Source organism: Coregonus lavaretus (genome assembly GCF_964263955.1).
Source record: "Coregonus lavaretus genome assembly, chromosome: 11".
Taxonomy (NCBI): Eukaryota; Metazoa; Chordata; class Actinopteri; order Salmoniformes; family Salmonidae; genus Coregonus; species Coregonus lavaretus.
The window spans coordinates 3,241,427-3,263,550 of NC_139998.1; the positions used below are offsets into that span (position 1 = coordinate 3,241,427).

A 22,124-nucleotide genomic window follows, 5' to 3' on the forward strand; every position below is an offset into this window, starting at 1 on the left:
GGTCCCGGGGTTCGAACCCACTACCCTGGCGTTATAAGCACCATGCTCTACCAATTGAGCTACAGAGGATAGAGGGAAAGATGAATGGAGGAAAGTACATAGAGGTCCTTGACTGATGCGAAGGTTCACCTTCCAACAGGACAACGACCCAAAGCACACATCCAAGACAGGAGTGGCTTCGGGACAAGTCTTTGAATTTCCTTGAGTGGTCCAGCCAGAGCCCGAACTTGAACCCGATCGAACATCTCTGGAGAGACCTGAAAATAGCTGTGTAGCGACACTCCCCATCCAACCTGACAGAGCTTGAGAAGATCTGCAGAGAAGAATGGGAGAAACTCCCCAAATACAGGTGTGCCAAGCTTGTAGCATCATACCCAAGAAGACTCGAGGCTGTAATCACTGTCAAAGGTGCTTCAACAAAGTACTGAGTAAAGGGTCTGAGTCTTATGTAAATGTGATATTTTTTATAAATGTGCAAAAATGTCTAAAAACCTGTTTTGCTTTGTCATTATGGGGTATTGTGTGTAGATTGATGAGGGAAAAAAAAAACAATTTAATTTTAGAAAAAGGCTCTAACGTAACAAAATGTGGAAAAAGTCAAGGGGTCAGAATACTTTCCGAATGCACTGTACTTTGTCCAAAGTAACCACAGTTTGTACCCTAGCAAATGTCTTCCCCAACAAGTCAGCTTTTTCTTCATCAGTTACAGCCATTGTTTTACGCACAAGCAAAACTGGAATTCGAGTGGACTTGCTTCTTCCAGTCTGCTTCTTCAACATTGACCATACATCCCCCAGCTCAGTACCCTTGCCTATTGTACAGCAGAACTGTCTCTATGCATTTCTCTTGACAGACTTAATGACCCTAACCACTAAAGCTCTCTTCCTTTGGAAATCAAGTACAGTCGTGGTCAAAGGTTTTGAGAATGACACAAATACTAATTTTCACAACGTTTGCTGCCTCAGTTTTGATGATGAAAATTTACATATATTCCAGAATGTCATGAAGAGTGATCAGATGAATTGCAATTAATTGCAAAGTCCCTCTTTGCCATGAAAATGAACTTAATCCCCCAAAAACATTTCCACTGCATTTCAGCCCTGCCACAAAAGGACCAGCTGCCATCATGTCAGTGATTCTCTCGTTAACACAGGTTAGAGTGTTGACGAGGACAAGGCTGGAGATCACTCTGTCATACTGATTGAGTTAGAATAACAGACTGGAAGCTTTAAAAGGAGGGTGGTGCTTGAAATCATTGTTCTTCCTCTGTTAACCATGGTTACCTGCAAGGAAACATGTGCCGTCATCATTGCTTTGCACAAAAAGGGCTTCACAGGCAAGGATATTGCTGCTAGTAAGATTGAATCTAAATCAACCATTTATCGGATCATCAAGAACTTCAAGGAGAGAGGTTCAATTGTTGTGAAGAAGGCGTCAGGGCGCCCAAGAAAGTCCAGCAAGCGCCAGGACTGTCTCCTAAAGTTGATTCAGCTGCGGGATCGGGGCACCACCAGTGCAGAGCTTGCTCAGGAATGACAGCAGGCAGGTGTGAGTGCATCTGCACGCACAGTGAGGCGAAGACTTTTGGAGGATGGCCTGGTGACAAGAAGGGCAGCAGAGAATCCACTTCTCTCCAGGAAAAACATCAGGGACAGACTGATATTCTGCAAAAGGTACAGGGATTGGACTGCTGAGGACTGGGGTAAAGTCATTTTCTCTGATGAATCCCCTTTGTTTGGGGCATCCGGAAAACACCTTGTCCGGAGAAGACAAGGTGAGCACTACCATCAGTCCTGTGTCATGCCAACAGTAAAGCATCCTGAGACCATCCATGTGTGGGGTTGCTTCTCAGCCAAGGGAGTGGGCTCACTCACAATTTTGCCTAAGACACAGCCATGAATAAAGACTGGTACCAACACATCCTCCGAGAGCAACTTCTCCCAACCATCCAAGAACAGTTTGGTGACGACCAATGCCTTTTCCAGCATGATGGAGCACCTTGCCATAAGGCAAAAGTGATAACCAAGTGGCTCGGGGAACAAAATATCGACATTTTAGTTCCATGGCCAGGAAACTCCCCAGACCTTAATCCCATTGAGAACTTGTGGTCGATCCTCAAGAGGCGGGTGGACAAACAAAAACCTACAAATTCGGACAAACTCCAAGCATTGATTATGCAAGAATGGGCTGCCATCAGTCAGGATGTTGCCCAGAAGTTAATTGACAGCATGTCAGGGTGGATTGCAGAGCTCTTGAAAAAGAAAGGTCAACACTGCAAATATTGACTCTTTGCATAAACTTAATGTAATTGTCAATAAAATCCTTTGACACTTATGGAATGCTTGTAATCATATTTCAGTATATCATAGTAACATCTGGAAAACATATCTCATAACACTGAAGCAGCGAACTTTGTGAAGACCAATACTTGTGTCATTCTCAAAACTTTTGACCACGACTGTAGATTCCCAGGAGTCATATTCCGACGCGACACTGTAAGCCCTAATTCTTTCTCGAATAGCCGCAGTGCACTCTTCAGTCCACCAAGGAACCACCTTCCTTTTCTCACCCACTTCACTCACTGGCACATATACATTCACAGCACTCAAAATCAGAGGTCACAGAAGCAGCATATTCTAGAGTTAGAAGCCAGTGTGACGTCCAGGCAGGATGTAACCCCTATAATATTATTATTCCATAATATCTTCCACAATAGTACCATTAGCATCTGTATGTGCACTTCCCCATAAACTATTATCGGCATTAAAGTCGCTACACCATATCTCTCCAGAGCCCAATTCTCCTGATATTTCATCAAACATCGCTACAGATAATTGATGACAAGGGTTGTAAAAATGTAGCAACTTAATACTACTTCCTGCACTGTAGATTTCCACCATCACACATTTGTATTCAGATGGGACAGGTATATTATGATATACAATACCTTGCCTTATGAACCCTTATAGCACAACCCCCACCACCCTGTCCAGTTGATCTATCAGATCTGACTGAACAATAACCAGGACTAATAAAATCAAGATGTGGTCTAAGCCATGTTTCTTGAACACATATCTCATCAGGTTTGATCTCTAAACCAATTACATATTTCTTAAATTCCTGACCATTAGCAGCCTCTGTATAAGAGACATTATGAGTGATTTTAGAAATGACACCACTCACCTTAACTGAAGCTCCAGGGACATGATTTTCTTCCCATTGGGAGTTTTCATTTTCATAATCTTCCCATGCTGAACATGATCAGCACAGAATATTAAATACACTACACAAGAACCGGGCTAATGTGACTTCTCCTATCTCTTTCTTTACGGCATTGGTTAATCGAATAGGCTGTAGATGAGACCCCGTGGTCGCATCAAACACCATTACAACTTTCCACTCCGACACATCATCACTTTTGTTGTTCACTAACCTTTACCCTCTCAACACTAGAAGCGGCACTGTTGTCAGTAGTGCTTATAGCAGGGCCATTATTTTCCTTTCACCACAGACCATCCAGGTCCATGACTTTCATCATCCCCACTCATACCATCAGAACTATCATCCATGTTGACCACAGTCCAGTACAGCTGTTGCTAAACCGCCTACCACAATATAGAACAATTAATTCTGTTTTGCTTCTCCACAAACACTCAAACTCCGAGCCGTCCTTAAGTACCACCTCCATGGGCTCCACTGCTTGTAACAACTGAGAGTGAGAAAAAGTCCCTCAACAAATCTGGCAACTAGTTTTTCTAAATAAAAGTCTTCCTACGCCCTTGCCAAAGAGTATCTGACTAGGCCTTCTATCCTGCTTTACCAGGTACATACTTTTAAATGCGTTAGAAAGGAATTCACCACATGGAAAACATTTTAGAATGCCATTTTAATGTCATTATCTTTTCAAGAATCTAATACAAATGCATACACATACATTTATTTTCACCTAAGCCACATGTAACCACTATTGCAATGAACATCACAATACAAATACAATATTTTATCAGAAGATGGCTTTCAAGCTTGAAGATGGTCAAAAAGAGGCAACATGCACACATGCACTCATTCATACAAGGATGGACACACACACACACTATAGATGGGGCTTTTTGCAGCATTAAAGAGGTGTGGCTCTAATAATAGTTAGTGGAGGGAGGGAGTGGGAAAGTGTGAGGGAGGGAGGGAGTGGGGTTGCAGTAGATGGAAGGGCGGGGGGTCGGCGGAGGGAGGAAGGGGTAATAGGAAGGAACAGCCAAATTGTACATAAAACACATATTTCTATATTACAGTCAAGCCAACCTTTTACTCAGTAAGTATAAATATTCTTCATCCAAAAGTCAGTGCAGTGCCTTCTGCTCTAGCCTGAGTCCCAGTTAGCTAGCAAGACAGCACAAACAGATCTGGGTCTCAAGCTACTTCTGCTACAGGGCAGGCTTCAACCAGGTCCTCTTATTCACCACACCTGGTTTCACCCAGGTCCTCTTCGCCACGCCTGGTTCCACTACTATACACCCGGTCCATGTTAGACCTGGTCCACGAAACATCTGTTTCACTTTACACACAAAGCACTTTACATACGTATTTTTTTTTTTTTCCTGTCGTTCTTGTCTTTTTGTCTTTCTATCCTTTCTTTTTTTTGTCACCAAGTACCTCAAAGGTCCAGCTGAGAAGTACTAGTTGTTTGTTTTCTGAGTGTTGTTTTGTTTGTTTGTTTTCCAACCAATCAATTTTGCAGATATAAAAGAGAACAATACATTTACAAGTGTACATTTTTCTTTCCCTTCTCCTGATTTCTAGCTCCAAAAAGTCCTCCTGTCCGGCGTGCGGTGCAGTATTCCTACTGGATACCTCTGAAGAGACACATGGCAAAGACCATGGCAAACAGCTGTGGAGAAGAACAGAGGAGTGACAGAACAGCAGTCAGGACAGAGAACAAGACACAAGTAAGTGTTTAAATGCTGCTAGCCTAAACTGGTCGACTGTTCTGCAGCCAAACGATGATGATGAAACTAAACAAAATAAACCAAACTATCTACATGCAGATGATTAGACAATTCAGCTCTGGCTTGACCTAATAAATCGAATAGATTGCCATATCCATAGTTATGACTTCAGAGATGCCTCCTCAGTAAGTTATCCTATGTAATGTATGGTGTGTAACAGTCCTGCAACACCAATATTCTCCACTAAGTGGGGTATTCGTACTATAAACGGGGAAGTGACCAGCACTTGCTTCAAACAATGTATTCTCCAGTATTTCAGATTCCGTTGCTGTGTACTGTGTGTGGGGGAGATAAGCTACATGGATTTTTCTAAACCGCTTACATTACCAATCACATCAACTGATAAGGAAAAACTTGTTGATTTGGAGGCTACTCACAATGCGTTTATTATAAGAAATCCTACCTCGATGGTGAGCACCACGATGGCCAGCGCTCCAGCCACATAGATGTACAGCTCAAAGTAGTCCACCACCGCTGAGTAGCAGCCCTGAAGACACACAGAGAGGAAATAGTCTCAGTCACAATTCAATATTATGAGTCAATTTGAGAGAGTGCTGAAATGTGTGTGTTTGTATGTGTGTATGTGTGTGTGTGTGTGTGTGTGTCTGTATCTGTGTGTGTGTGTGTGTGTGCATGCGTACACTTGCACTTGTGCCTGCATGTGTGTGTGTGTGTGTGTGTGTGTGTGTGCTGAAATCCATGGACAATATAAATAGCATCAGAGCCATAACTGAATGCGTCAGTGAACAATAGACTAGATGAATGGGCTGAGAGACAGACTGAGACAGGGCCCCTGGCCTCATTGGCTTTTAATGAGGCTCTGTGTGTGAATGAGAGAGAGACAGGGAGAGACAGACGCCTTCCGGAGATACTGCATTGTTCCACAGGCCTTAACAACAACAGTTGGAGCCTCTCCTTCCTATCAGTGTTCACTGTAATTACATTTCACTCTCAAGACAGTCATTAAAACAGGCAAGCACACACAGAGATAAATATAGACCCGCACACACAAGCACACAAACGTGTACATTCCGTTTGTCAATATGGCTAAATCCATTTGTCAATATGGCTAAATACTGTATGTTTCTCCCTACACATACGCACACATGCACGCCCACTTCCCTACCCTCCTCCACGCCCGAACTACCCTACCCTACTCCAATCTACATAGTCAAACACAAGCATGCATAAGTACACACACACACACACACACACACACACTGCCCTACTCTACCCTACTCTACAATACACAGTAAAACATACTTCCTTGACACCCGAACATAGAAAAGCACAAATCAGTCTACCGGTATGAGGACAGTGCCAGTAGAGAAGCAGTCTACATTATATCATCACTCCAACACACACTCTAGCTGATAGGCCAGAGGAGGGTTTCGTCTCCCAGTGTGGAGAGGGGGCAGCGGTAGCCTCGAGGTTAGAGCGCCGAACCAGCAACTGGAAGGTAGTGTCATGACTCTCCCTGGGTGAGGATCGAAGGCCTCACATAAGCTTGGCAAATGGCCGACACCAACAAGAACCTCTGACCCACGGGGGGGGGGGGGGGTCTTGACACCTTAACATTGCCATAAATTAGAGCGGAGAATCTATCTCTGGCACTCTAGTATGGTGAAAAGGATGCCTTTGTTTTAGAGACTTTTTCCGCCCAAAAACTTCAACATCCAGCAATGAACATTGGGACAATATATTTCAACAACAACAATGTTGGGAATGATGAGAAATGGAATATGGAAAATGTCAAAACATTGTCTACTACACTGCTCTCATCACCCCACAGGGGATCATCGACACGGCTGATTAGCCGTCCTCAGAAGACCACTTCCAGAACGTGTGAAAGTAAACAGATAACTAAGAAGAAGGACATTGTAACCAGAAAAAGAAGGCCCAATCGACCCCTTCCCCCGAAAGACTTGGTCCAACAGAGATACACGACGAAGACCTCCAACATGTAAATACATGCATTGCTTTTCTTCCCAAACGGGTGGCAGTTCGGGGCAAAGTATTAAGATAACTGTGAGTGTAGGTCCATGTGTATCCAAGTGTTATCTCTCTCTCTGTTTAACTCGCCATCTTTTGTAACAAGTGTCATATTGTGTTAGTCCGGTAGGGAACCATTTTAATTGTATTAAGTTTCTAATCCCTACCTATACCGTTTACGTGTTTGTATCTTGTGTTATCATTTTTAATTAGTTAGTAAGTAAATAATTAAATCAATTTGTGTGGTACAGAATGATCAGTAAGACCTGGGTTCGGTCAGACTTAAAGAGCCTACGACTTTCAGAATGAGACTGATATGAGGTAAATTATTAATATATGATGGTTAAATGATAAGAGATATCTAGATATCTTTAGAGTTAATTTGGGAAACGGTAACTTGTTAAACAACCTTTCCTGTGGTGCCCCAAATTCCTAATGAGTTAATTGTTACGTGATTAAATTAATCTAGTAACAATTAAACAGAGTAGGTAATTATTTGATAAATAATAGTCATCACAATAATGAAAGTCACGTCACGACAGTAGCCAGTTCAAATCCTAGGGTAGGAATGTGGAGGGATGCCAGATATCTCAGGTGCCACCTACAGCTGATGTGCTGTACCTCCTGATGTACTACCTGTTCTGTGGGTACTGCTCTAGGGGCCCTGCTCTGGAGGTCCTGCTCTGCTCTATTTCAGGTCCATTGTCTTTGTTGAATGGGTCAATAAAGATTATTACATGGTCCAAAAGGCTAAAGGGTTCATAGTAGTGTTTTGTAGTAGTCTAGTACCAGTACCAACCTTGTTGTTTCTGAACAGCATGTTCCCCATCAGACACTCCTTCTGGGAGATGTAGGCTGAGTCTCCGGGGTGACTACCCCTCCTGCAGCATGCCGCAGGGACCATCTCATTGGGGTTGATCAGTCTGAACAGGCTCTCCTCAAAGTCCTCCGGGCTGTTCACTCCACAGCAGTCAAACTGGGGAGGAGAGGAGAGGTGGGTAAATTACACTGAGTATACAACACATTAAGAACACCTGCTCTTTCCATGACATAGACTGGCCAGATGAATCCAGGTGAAAGCTATGATCCCTTATTGATATCACATTTACTCAGTACTTTGTTGAAGCACCTTTGGCAGCGATTACAACCTTGAGTCTTGGGTATGACGCTACAAACTTTGCACACCTGTATTTGGGGAGTTTCTCCCATTCGTCTCTGCAGATCCTCTCAAGCTCTGTCAGGTTGGATGTGGAACATCGCTGCAGAACTATTTTCAGGTCTCTCCAGAGGTGTTGATCGGTTTCAAGACCGGGCTCTAGCTGGGCCACTCAAGGACATTCAGAGACTTGTCCCGAAGCCACTCCTGCGTTGTCTTGGCTCTGTGCTTAGGGTCGTTGAACTGTTGGAAGGTGAACCTTCGCCCCAGTCAGAGATCCTGAGCGCTCTGAAGCAGGTTTTCATCAAGGATCTCTCTGTACTTTGCTCTGTTCATCTTTCCCTCGATCCTAACTAGTCTCCCAGTCCCTGCCACTGAAAAACATCCCCACAGCATGATGCTGCCACCACCATGCTTCACCGTAGGGATGGTGCCAGGTTTCCTCTAGACGTGACACTTCTTGGTTTCATCAGACCAGAGAATCTTGTGTCTCATGGTCTGAGAGTCCTTTAGGTGCCTTTTGGCAAAATACTCAGGAGTGGCTTCAGTCAGGCCACTCTACCATAAACGCCTGATTGGTGGAGTGCTGCAGAGATGGTTGTCCTTCAGGAAGGTTCTCCCATATCCACAGAGGAACTCTGGAGCTCTGTCAGAGTAACCATCGGTTTCTTGGTCACTTCCCTGACCAAGGCCCTTCTCCCCCGATTGCTCAGTTTGGCCCAGCAGCCAGCTCTAGGAAGAGTCTTGGTGGTTCCAAACGTCTTCCATTTAAGAATGATGGAGGCCACTGTGTTCTTGTGGACATTCAATGCTGCAGAATTTTTGTAGCACCCTTCCCCAGATCTGTGCCTCGACACAATCTTGTCTCGGAGCTCTACGGACAATTCCTTCGATCTCATGGCTGGGTTTTTGCTCTGACATGCACTGTCAACTGTGGGACCTTATATAGACAGGTGTGTGCCTTTCCAAGTCATGTCCAATCAATTGAATTTACCACAGGTGGACTCCAATCAAGTTGTAGAAACATCTAAAAAATGCTCAATGGAAACAGGATGCACCTGAGCACAATTTCGAGTCTCATAGCACAGGGTCTGAATACTTATTTAAATAAGGTATTTCAGTTTATTTTATTTTATTTTTTTATACATTTGCAAACATTTCTAAAAACCTATTTTCGCTGTCATTATGGGGTATTGTGTGTAGATTAATTAGGATTTTATTTTATTTGATCGATTTTAGAATAAGTCTGTAACGTAACTAAATGTGGAAAAAGTCAAGGGGTCTGAATACTTTCCGAATGCACTGTATGTCCTGGATGGGTGGGAGCACGGTCCCAGTGATGTACTAGGCCGTCTTCACCACCGGCTGGAGGGCCTTGTGGTCGTGCACAGAGCAATTCCCGTACCAGGCCGTGATGCAACTGGTCAGGACGCTCTCGATGGTGAAGCTGCAGTATTTGGAGAGGACCTGGGGTGGCATGCCAAATTTCTTCAGCCGCCTTATGAAGTAGAGATGCTGTTGCGCCCTCTTGACAAGAGTGGTGGTGTTGTTGGTCCATGTCAAGTCCTAAGTGATGTGGACGCCGAGGAACTTAAGACTCCTGGCTCTTTCTACTGCAGTGCCATTGATGTGGATCAGGGCATGTTCCCTCATCTGCTTCCTGAAGTCTACAATCAACTCCTTTGTTTTGTTGACTTTGAGGGAGAGGTTGTTGTCTTGGCACCACAATGCCAGTTCACTTACCTCCTCCCTCTAGGCTGACTTGTCGTTGTTGGTTATCAGGTCTACAACCATGGTATCCTCAGCAAACTTGATGATGAAGTTGTTGTCGTGCAAAGCCACGCAGTCGTGGGTGAACAGGGAGTACAGAGTGCTGAGGACACACCCCTGAAGGGCCCCTGTGTGAAGAGTCAGCGTGGAGGAGGTGTTGTTGCTAATCCTCACAGCCTGTGGTCTGCCCGTCAGGAAGTTCAGGATCAAGTTGCAGAGGGTGGTGTCCAGACCCAGGGCTCTGAGCTTGGTTTCGATCTTGGAGGGAACAATAGTTTAGAATATTGAACTGTAGTCAATGAACAGCATTCTCCCATAGGTCTTTCTCTTGTCCAGATGTGTTAGCGCCGTGTGAATAGCGACGGAAATAGCATCTTCCGTGGATCTGTTGGAGCAGTAGGCAGATTTGAGTGGGTCCAGAGTGCCTGGCATGCTGGCCTTGATGTGGGCCATCAAATCAAATCAAATGTTAAATCAAATCAATGTTTTTGTCACATGCTTACTTACAAGCCCTTAACCAACAATGCAATTTTAAGAAAGAATAAAAAAAAATAAAAAAAATAAAACATTAAATAAAAAAATAAGAAGAATTAAAAGTAACAAAAAATTAAAGAGTAGCAGTAAAATAATAATAGCGAGGCTATATACAGGGGGTACCGGTACTGAGTCAATGTGCGGGGGTACAGGTTAGTCGAGGTAATTGAGGTAATAGGTACGTGTAGGTAGAGTTATTAAAGTGACTATGCCTAGATAATAAACACAGAGTAGCAGCAGCGTAAAATAGTCCGGGTAGCCATTTGATTAGATTTTCAGGGGTCTTATGGCTTGGGGGTAGAAACTGTTTAGAAGCCGATTGGACCTAGACTTGGCGCTCCGGTACCGCTTGCCGTGCGGTAGCAGAGAGAACAGTCTATGACTAGGGTGGCTGGAGTCTTTGACAATTTGTAGGGCCTTCCTCTGACACTGCCTGGCATAGAGGTCCTGGATGGCAGGAAGCTTGGCCCCAGTGATGTACTGGACCGTAAGCACTACCCTCTGTAGTGCCTTGCGGTCGGAGGCCGAGCAGTTGCCATATCAGGCAGTGATGCAACCAGTCAGGATGCTCTCGATGGTGCAGCTGTAGAACCTTTTGAGGATCTGAGGACCCATGCCAAATCTTTTCAGTCTCCTTAGGGGGAATAGGTTTTGTCGTGCCCTATTCATGACTGTCTTGGTGTGCTTGGACCATGTTAGTTTGTTGGTGATGTGGACACCAAGGAACTTGAAGCTCTCAACCTGCTCCACTACAGCCCGTCGATGAGAATGGGGGCGTGCTCTGTCCTCTTCTTTTTCCTGTAGTCCACAATCATCTCCTTTGTCTTGATCACATTGAAGGAGAGGTTGTTGGCGTGGCACCACACGGCCATGACTCTAACCTCCTCCCTATAGGCTGTCTCGTTTTTGTCGGTTATCAGGCCTACCACTGTTGTGTCATTGGCAAACTTAATGATTGTGTTGGAATCGTGCCGGCCATGCAGTCATGAGTGAACAGGGAGTACAGGAGGGGACTGAGCACGCACCCCTGAGGGGCCCCCGTGTTGAGGATCAGTGTGGCGGATGTGTTGTTACCTACCCTTACCACCTGGGGGCGGCCCGTCAGGAAGTCCAGGATCCAGTTGCAGAGGGAGGTGTTTAGTCCCAGGGTCCTTAGCTTAGTGATGAGCTTTGAGGGCACTATGGTGTTGAACGCTTAGCTGTAGTCAATGAATATCCTTCTCACATAGGTGTTCCTTTTGTCCAGGTGTGAAAGGGCAGTGTGGAGCGCAATAGAGATTGCATCATCTGTGGATATGTTGGGGCAGTATGCAAATTGGAGTGGGTCTAGGGTTTCTGGGATAATGGTGTTGATGTGAGCCATGACCAGCCTTTCAAAGCACTTCATGGCTACAGACGTGAGTGCTACGGGTCGGTAGTCATTTGGGCAGGTTACCTTAGTGTTCTTGGGCACAGGGACTATGGTGGTCTGCTTGAAACATGTTGGCATTACAGACTCAGATAGGGAGAGGTTGAAAATGTCAGTGAAGACACTTGCCAGTTGGTCAGCGCATGCTCGGAGTACACGTCCTGGTAATCCGTCTGGCCCTGCGGCCTTGTGAATGTTGACCTGTTTAAAGGTCTTACTCATAATGGCTATGGAGAGCGTGATCACACAGTCGTCCGGAACAACTGATACTCTCATGCATGGTTCAGTGTTACTTGCCTCGAAACGAGCATAGAAGTAATTTAGCTCGTCTGGTAGGCTCGTGTTACTGGGCAGTTCGCGGCTGTGCTTCCCTTTGTAGTCTGTAATAGTTTGCAAGTCGTGCCACATCTGACGAGCGTCGGAGCCGGTGTAGTACGATATGATCTTAGTCCTGTATTGACGCTTTGCCTGTTTGATGGTTCGTCGGAGGGCATAGCAGGATTTCTTATAAGCTTCTGTGTTAGAGTCCCGCTCCTTGAAAGCGGCAGCTCTACCCTTTAGCTCAGTGCGGATGTTGCATGTAATCTATGGCTTCTGGTTGGGGTATGTACGTACAGTCACTGTGGGGACGACGTAGTCGATGCACTTATTGATGAAGCCAGTGACTGATCTGGTGTACTCCTCAATGCCATCGGAAGAATCCCGGAACATATTCCAGTCTGTGCTAGCAAAACAGTCCTGTAGCTTAGCATCTGCTTCATCTGACCACTTTTTTTATTGACCGAGTCACTGATGCTTCCTGCTTTAGTTTTTGCTTGTAAGCAGGAATCAGGAGGATAGAATTATGGTCAGATTTGCCAAATGGAGGGCGAGGGAGAGCTTTGTACGCTTCTCTGTGTGTGGAGTAAAGTTGGTCTAGAGTTTTTTTTCCCTCTGGTTGCACATTTAACATGCTGGAAGAAATGAGGTAAAACGGATTTAAGTTTCCCTGCATTAAAGTCTCCGGCCACTAGGAGCGCCGCCTCTGGATGAGCGTTTTCCTGTTTGCTTATGGCCGTATACAGTTAATTGAGAGCGGTCTTAGTGCCAGAATCGGTTTGTGGTGGTAAATAGATAGCTACGAAGAATATAGATGAAAACTCTCTTGGTAGATAGTGTTGTCTACAGCTTATCATGAGATACTCTACCTCAGGCTAGCAAAACCTTGAGACTTCCTTAGATATCGTGGACCAGCTGTTGTTTACCAATATACATAGACCGCCATCCCTTGTCTTACCAGAGGCTGCTGTTCTATCCTGCCGATACAGTGTATAACCTGCCAGCTGTATGTTATTCATGTTGTCGTTCAGCCACGACTCGGTGAAACATAAGATATCACAGTTTTTTATGTCCCGTTGGTAGGATATACGTGCTTCTAGTTCTACCACTTTATTATCAAGCGATTGTACGTTGGCCAATAGTATCGATGGCAAAGTCATGACCAGTCTCTCGAAGCACTTCATGATGAGCTGGGTGAGTGTGACGTGGCGATAGTCATTTGGGCATGTCACCTTGTTTTTCTTGGGCACTGGGACGATGATGGTCCCCTTGAAGCAAGTGGGGACTACAGCCTGGGACTGGGACAGGTTGAAGATGTCCAAGAAGATGTCTGCTAAGTAGATTATTGTATTTTGTATATGTCTACCAACAGCAAGTATCAGGGTTGGGGTCAATTCCATTTCAAGTCAGTCAATTCTGTTAGTGAACTGATTGGAATTTACTTGAATTTAGTATATTGAAATGGAATTAACCCCAATCTTAGCAAATACAGTATATTAGCCTTACAGTGTTCATGATAGCGTTCCACGTTCCAGTGAAGACATCAGTGTTGTTGTAGCCCTGGTAGTGCCTCTTCAGCTCCTTAGTGAAGTACTCTCTGGTCAGCTATACAGGAACATGGAGAATGTTAGTATTAGTTCTGTATGGTCAGAGGTTTTACTGTATCACCATGACAAAGGGGACAGTGTTTGCACACTACAGTGGATGGACATAGGATCCATAAGGACAGAATCTATTCACATGCTCCCGGAATATGAAGGCCAGGATGGCTGCAGCTAGTTCCGCCAGGAAGATGACCAGGATGAGCATGAAGAACTGCAGGGACACAGGAGAGAGAGAGGGAGGGAGAGAGAGGGAGCGGGGGTGGACAAGAAATGTAGTGAGAGGAGAGAGATAAAGGGAGAGAGAGAGTAACAGAGAGTGAGTGTCAGCAAAAGTGAATGCGAGTCACAAAAAAATCGGAATCTTCACCTCAACATTAACTATGCATGAGGCCTGGTGCACGGAAGGCAAATGATTGGCAGCATGAAATATACTCTCTGTTTTATTATGTCTTATTTATTTTCCATCTATCTCAGGCCAGCATGACTCTCTCTCTCTCTCTCTCTCTCTCTCTCTCTCTCTCTCTCTCTCTCTCTCTCTCTCTCTCTCTCTCTCTCTCTCTCTCTCTCTCTCTCTCTCTCTCTCTCTCTCTCTCTCTCTCTCTCTCTCTCTCTCTCTCTCTCTCTCTCTCTCTCTCTCTCTCTCTCTCTCTCTCTCTCTCAAAGAGCAGCAGCCACTTGTTCTCCCTGATGGCTCCACAGCAGCCCAGGAATGTTTATAACCCTCTTATAACACTGTTATAACACTCTGACCTAATGTACTATCCGAATGACTCTAGAATATAACACAGTGTAGGTCTACTTACAAACATCAGCAGACACTTGTTCTCCCGGATGGCTCCACAGCAGCCCAGGAAGCCCAGTAGGAAAAGCATTCCCCCCATGACCAGGATGATGTAGACTCCTGTGAAGAGCAGAGGGTTGGCTGCTACGATCTCCCTGAAGCCTGTAGGGTCCACTAGCACCCACACCCCCACACCCAGGAGGAAGGAGCCTCCCAGCTGGGAGAGAGAGAGAGGGGGGAAGAGGGAGAGAGAGAGGGTTAAGTTTAGTTTATCTGCACATAATAATTACAATTAATGGAAGATAGAGAACACGTGCAGGTGAGGTAGGAAACCTAACAGGGGCTTATGGAAACCTCACAAAAGAGGGAGGGAGGGAGGGAGAGAGTTAAATCACTGTCACAACCTCTACTTTTTGTATACAGTACTGAAATCTTTGCACATGACTCCTCCATATTGGCTCCATGTCTATCTTATCAGCTATAAAAGTGTACATTTACATGATGACTGTATGCCAGAGTGTCACTGGCTCTGTAGTAGATCCTGAGGAAGTCTGTGGGAGGAGGAACTTGAGTCAGCACTGAGCTCAGACTAGAGTAGTAAGTGAGAGGTTTATCTGAGAAAGCAACATAAAAGTAGAAACCTTCCCAGCGCTCCCTCTAAATGGTGTCTCTTGCTCTGGTCTAGTCTCCCTATCTTTGCAACTGTTCACCCAAGAGATCACTTTCAGCTCTTTCATATTACCGATCTGTTACGTTTGTATACCCCTTGCAGGGGAGTAACATGTCAAATGTTGTGTGTTCCTTACGTGGTAGTTTGGCAAAGTAACTGAATGTTGAAGGCTTCAATGAAAAGTCATAGCAAGCCAAGAGCAGTCTCTGGGGGATATTCCCACCTCTGAGAGGAGTCGCTGGTGTAGAGCTGGCTGCTTCCTCAGCCATTCTTCCAAATTTCCATCAGCCCTGAATGCCCTGCCCACCTCTCTGCCATAGAAACCTCTCCACTTTCTTTGCCAGCTGCTTGACAAACAGGGATCTCTGTGGTCTGTAAATATGGAGACGGAGACTCCTAGCATCGTTCACCCACTTCCACAAAAGAAAGTCCCCACCAATAAAGAAAACGGTTTATTACCGTGTGGAAATGTCTGTGGCTTTCTGACCTGCTAAGACAAACAGAGAGTGAGGGAATGCATTTAAAGTAGTACTACCGACACATGGAAGTGGGTTTGGGGAAGCCAGGCAAGGGTAAAATAAGTGACCAGGATGGGGTATAACCACTGAGTAAAGGGGTTAAATCAACACTTACGATTCTGCTCTTTCATTAAATGTTTCATAAACTGTAGGGGGTGGGGAGAGGGATGGTGGAGAGGGAGAGATATAGGGAAGAGTAGAGATAAAAAAAGGGACGATTAAAAAATATATACAGTGCCTTCGGAAAGTGCGCATGTCAAACTATGAAAGTAAAACATTTTAGATAGTAGATCATACAAATAAAATGTGTTTTTTCATTTGTAACATTGTGTGTTGATTTCAGAGGTGGCACCACAGGTCCCAGAGGGGTGGGGTGGAAATTGTTTTCCTGGGGCCCAGAGCTTTTCCTGATCTGGTAGGCTAACCTAACCATGGAAAACTATGGGTATGAAATAGTAATAAATCAGCTGTAAAAAATTGTTTTATATGGGCTATGATGGGACCAGAATTATTCTAATCAGGTCATATGTTGTTTTTTTTACTCCTGGAAAAACTCCTGGCACTAGGGAGGATTAAATCATGAAAAAACTGTCAAACAAATCAGTCTAAACAACATTACTTTGTCCCTCTTTTCAACGCTTTTGTGTCTATATTTTTTATTAAACTGAATCAAAAGTGCTGGGGCAAATGCTAGCTCGCCACATGTACTGCTGTGCTGATCTCTGCAATGTGAAAATGATGGAAATCGCCACAAATTGAGAAACATAACCTACATGTATGATTTATATGTATCGCTGTCAACTCCCCGGTGAATTATACCCACGTTTTCAGTTGTAATTTGCTTTTTACACATAGCCTAATGATTTGCATGATATTGATAAAAATTAAGCATGGTTTGTTGTAATGTTGTAAGTTAGCCCTACTGTACTTTTATATTTGTATTAGAGGGGTAATCATTCATTTTTTGTAAGCTAACGTTACTTGATGAAGCTTTAGCTAGCAGTAACTCTGTGCTTTTGTCTTGAAGCTAAAACATAATGAGTGTAAAGACGGGAAAACCCTTTAATTGTCTGCATATGTTTGTGAATGGTTGCGTTATTCAAGAGTGTAATATGGTTTTGTTGCAATAATTAAGAGTGTAATATGGTAGATGCATGAAGAATTGCTTGCTTAATGTTAGCTGGTAGCTAGCTAATGTTAGTTGAACAGTTTGTAATGCTTAGCCTCCTGGCTACTGTGACATTTACGGTACTTTTGAGCTATGAAGCAAGAACGGCAACCGAACCCTCTCTTGGCACTTGACATTCCCTACGCTAATGTAGAATTGCAAAGTGTACGTACATATTATGTAAATTGACATTTAATCCTGATAAATCTATTCAGTGAGAATAAGCCTATCTGTAGTCTTTATGCCACAGCAGGGGGTGGGTTAAGGCATATACAGTGCCTTCAGAGTATTCACATCCCTTGCCTTTTTCCACATTTTGCTGTGTTACAGCCTGAATTTAAAATATTGTCACACAATATCCCATAATTTACAAATGAATTCAAAATGAAAAGCTGAAATGTCTTGAGTCAATAAGTATTCAACCCCTTTGTTATGGCAAGCCTAAATAAGTTCAGGAGTAAAAATGTGCTGAACAAGTCACATAATAAGTTGCATGGACTCACTCCGTGTGCAATAATAGTGTTTAACATGATTTTGTAATGAGTACCTCATCTCTGTACCCCACACATACAATTATCTGTAAGGTTCCTCAGTTGAGCAGTGAATTTCAAAGACAGATTCAACCACAAAGACCAGGGAGGATTTCCAATGTCTTGCAAAGAAGGGCACCTATTGGTAGATGGGTAAAAATAAAAAAGCAGACATTGAATATCCCTTTGAACATGGTGAAGTTTTTAATTACACTTTGGATGGAGTATCAATAAACCCAGTCACTACAGAGATACAGTCATCCTTTCTAACACAGTTGCCAGAGAGGAAGGAAACCGCTCAAGGATTTCACCATGAGGCCAATGGTAACTTTAAAACTGTTCCAGAGTTTAATTGCTGGGATAGCAGAAAACTAAGGATGGATCAACAACATTGTAGTTACTCCACAATACTAACCTAATTGAGTGAAAAGAAGGAAGCCTGTACAGAATAAAAATATTCTAAATCATGCATCCTGCAACAAGACACTAAAGTAATGTTTGGGGCAAATCCAATACAACACATTTCTAAGTACTGTGATGGAAATTTTAATGTTTGTGCCTTTCTAATAACTAATTTCTGTGTTCTATTCATGTGCTGTTCTAATAACCAATGTCTGTGTTCATGCAAGTGACTGATTGAACGAATCCTTACTTATCAGTATCTGCAATTTGGCAGTACGCCCAGACCTTGTTTTGAGAACGAAAGATATCTCAGTTTCAAGGTCTCAGCTTAGAGAGAAGAAGCCTCGTGAGGTGTTGGTCGGTCACATGTTATGAACCAGTATTGGTCGGTCACATGAATGAAACAAAACGCTAATGATTAATGTATTATGCTAAATCATGCAAATATAACTTGTCTGTTTATAGCCGTATATAAGACAACTGCTGGGACTTCCCCAGCAGAGCTCCTGGTCGACATGTGTACATATGGTGCATTGAGTTGGGTGGAACCTCTCCAGCACGCTGACAAAAAACAATGATTCATTTAAGATTTACTTTGAGTGTCCCTAGTGGTAATTTCCACGACATGGTGTAGAATTTCCACAACAGTACCACTCTCCATATTTTCAAGCATAGTGGTGGCTGCATCATGTATTGGTATGCGTGTCATCGTTAAGGACTGGGGAATTGTTCAGGATAATAAAGAAACGGAATGGAGCTAAGCACAGGAAAAATCCTAGAGGAAAACCTGGTTCAGTCTGCTTTCCACCAGAAACTGAAAGATGAATTCACCTTTCAGCAGGTCAATAACCTAAAACACAAGGACAAATCTACACTGGAGTTGCTTACCAAGAAGACAGTGAATGTTCCATAGTTGCCGAGTTACAATTTTGACTTAAATCTGGTTGGAGATCTATGGCAAGACTTGAAAATGGTTGTCTAGCAATGATCAACAATCAATTTGACAGAGCTTGAAGAATTTTGAAAATTATCATGGGCAAATATTATTCAATTCAGGTGTGCAAAGCACTTAGGGACGTACCCAGAAAGACTCACAGCTGTAATTGCTGCCAAAGGTGATTTTAACACCTATTAACTCATTGGTGTGAAGACTTATGTAAATGAGATGTTTCTGTTTTTCATTTTCAATAATTTTGCTAAAATGTCTAAAAACATGTTTTCACTTTGTCATTATGGGGTATTGTGTGTAGATGGGTAAGAAAAAACATATATTTAATCAATTTTAAATTCAGGTTGTAACACAACAAAATGTGAAATAAATCAAGGGGTATAAATACTTTCTCAAGGCAATGTAAGGTATTTCAGTGGGGGGCTTCAGCTAACTGCCTTTGCCCCCTTTCCTCTACCTCTCAAAGTGAATCCACCCTTCCCTCCATTCCTCCCCCCTGAGCATTCTTCTCTCCATCCTCTCTCTTTCACTAAACCCTATCTGCAGCACCAGTGGGTGACTCTTTAGTGATTAGGAAAAGGGGGATACGGAGGAAAGGAGAGGAGGGGGTAGAGATATGAGCTTCACACACTCATCCTCACACCATCCCCTTCCTCCTGGGAAAAAACCTGAGCTTCTTTCAATAAATGTCACATAAAAAATCTGTCAAAGGCTCAAAGGCAGAGGTTAGAGCTATAGAGGCAACCATTTTGGATGCACTGAAGGATAGATTGAGAGTTGTCTCATGGGAGGGTGGAATTGTCTGAGAGTATAAACAAAGGAATGGACATGGTAACAATCACTGGTTGCTACTGAGCAGTTATTGAACCCTCCCCACTAAATTTAATTATATGACCCTCCTCACCACTACTCCCAAACCCCCAGTTATTGGCTCCCTCTGGAGTTACCTTTGATTGTCTGATCAAAACTAATCAACCAAAATGTCAATTGCAAGCTGCATACCCAGTGGAACTGTAAATATTGATTTTAATAGAATAAACAATGCCTCCCTCTATCTTATTAAATACATGTGAGACCACGGGAGAGAGAGGAGGGAAGGGTGTTCAATAAAAGCAGTAACCTGAAATGGAAAGATTACTGTTAGATACAGTAGCTACCATAGGAGGATATATAGGACGTACATGAGTATATACAGTGTACTGTATATAGGAGGACACTGGTAGAGCATGGCGCTTGTAACGCCAGGGTAGTGGGTTCGATCCCCGGGACCACCCATACGTAAAAATTTATGCACACATGACTGTAAGTCGCTTTGGATAAAAGCGTCTGCTAAATGGCATATTATTATTATTATTATTATTATTATTAGCTTATAATATAGGGTGTAAGGAGAATACTTACGAAGATGAGAAAATTGAAGACAAACATTAGGTATTTGATGCAGCTGAGACAGTCTCTGTCCATGGCTGTCCCTCTCGCTGAAGCCTCCCCCAGCCCCTGAGAGAGAGAAAACACACAGAGACAGGTTAGTTAATGAGTTCTGCCAATGCTCACACGCATAGAGGTATACAGACCAGTCATTCAAACTGATTCTGTTCTGCCAAGAGATCACACAAAGTTAATCAATTCTACCAAATGCTTGCAAGCAGGCACACACACAGGCATAGACACATACAGACACGCACGCACACACACACACACAAACGTGCACGCACACACACACACACACACACAGAGACAGAGCAGTCATTTAAACTGATTTTGTTCTGCCAAGAAAACAAACAGCACAAAACCCAGCGCCCACTTTCTAATGAGTTCTGCCTGTCAAATGTATGGACACAAAGTGAGTAGCTAGCATACACGCCTGTCATTTCAGCCAATACAATCGCAACAGAAAAACACCCAAATCATCCCCACAGGCATTCTGCACCAGCAACACTTTCTGAACCATCCCAGAAACCAGAAACCTACAGTATAGTTTGGGACAACAACATTTCCGCAGTGTCAGAACCACACAACATGACATGTCACACAACCCGGTGAGCCCCCAAATTGTGACTGAAAACATATTTCTCCCTGACTGTCTAGCTTTTATTTTGGTGATTGTTAGTTGATCTTATTTAATAAGATATAGGTCCATTACCTTTTCTCCATACTTTATATCTGGTTTTAGCCGTTTAAGTTTACACTGAAATATTCTGACATTGCTCGTTCTGATATTTCTTAATTTCTTAATTTTTATTTGAGGGATTTGTGTGTATTGTTTTGTATTGTTAGGTATACTGCACTGTTGGAGTTACAAACATAAGCATTTTGCTGCACCTGCGATAATATCTGCAAAATATGTGTATGTGACCAATAAAAGTTGATTTGATATGATTATATTGTTTTTACTGTTTGGACGTAGACTCTGAACGTCACAGTAGAGGGGATCAGACATTCACGCCCAAACACAGTTGAGGCTTCAAGCATTTCCCCGGATAGCTTAAAACCATCAAGCCCTGGATTGGATTGTGTGTTCTTTCACAAAAGCTCTCAACCTATAACCTATGTACTTATTATGGACACAGTACGCTTTACATTAGTTATCTTGTTGTTATTAGTTGTTGTTATTAGTCCCATCCTTCAGCTCCATTCAACACATCCCATCTATCTCTTAACACCATCCATATTGGATTTTTATTTGCCATATATTTTTCAACTGTACTGTGATGTTTTACAAAGGTTCTGAACCTTTCTATTCTCATTGTTTCTACAGATCGTAAATTGAAAATATTTTTTTTGGCTAAAAGTATTATCATATTATTGATCGATTGACTATGACTTTTCAGATCACCCAGTAGTGCTATCTGCAGTGTTAGCTCCAGGTAAATATTGCAATCCTTTAGCCATTCCTGGACCTGTGTCCAAAAACAAGCTACAAATGGACAGTACCAAAACAAATGATCTAATGATTCTGTCTCTCCGCAGCAAAATCTGCAGAGCTGGGAAGATTGTATTCCCCATATAAATAACATTCTATTGGTAGCAAGAATTTTATATAATAATTTCAATTGAAAAATTCTAAGTTTTGAATCCGGCGTCATTTTGCGAATCAATTCATAAACACTATGCCATGGAATCGGTACGTCAAAAATCTCTTCCCAACTATTTTGCAATCTATATGGGACGGCTGTCAATCCTTTGGTCCTTAAATGAAACTGGTATGCTTTTTTATTTATCACAATTTTCTCCAATGATATTCTTTAATGCAGGGCCGACAGACAAGTTCCTTACTTTTACCCCCTTCCACTTTCCTTTTCCAATTTTGCGGTAATGCTG

General features: G+C 43.2%; 1 protein-coding gene across 1 annotated transcript in view; it reads right to left on the reverse strand.

Moving 5' to 3' along the window:
* Positions 1 to 3,867: 3,867 nt before the first annotated feature.
* The window catches only part of LOC311136805 (tetraspanin-18B), a 108,059-nt gene continuing 89,802 nt past the window's right edge, over positions 3,868 to 22,124 (reverse strand). The window contains exons 3-9 of the mRNA XM_084171086.1: positions 20,205 to 20,300; positions 14,589 to 14,783; positions 13,922 to 13,996; positions 13,688 to 13,786; positions 7,795 to 7,971; positions 5,407 to 5,490; positions 3,868 to 4,885 (exon numbers count right to left, since the gene is read on the reverse strand). Of these exons, the coding sequence (XP_084027212.1) occupies positions 4,838 to 4,885; positions 5,407 to 5,490; positions 7,795 to 7,971; positions 13,688 to 13,786; positions 13,922 to 13,996; positions 14,589 to 14,783; positions 20,205 to 20,300 (774 nt within the window). The 3' untranslated portion in view covers positions 3,868 to 4,837. The remainder of the gene's footprint in view (positions 4,886 to 5,406; positions 5,491 to 7,794; positions 7,972 to 13,687; positions 13,787 to 13,921; positions 13,997 to 14,588; positions 14,784 to 20,204; positions 20,301 to 22,124) is intronic.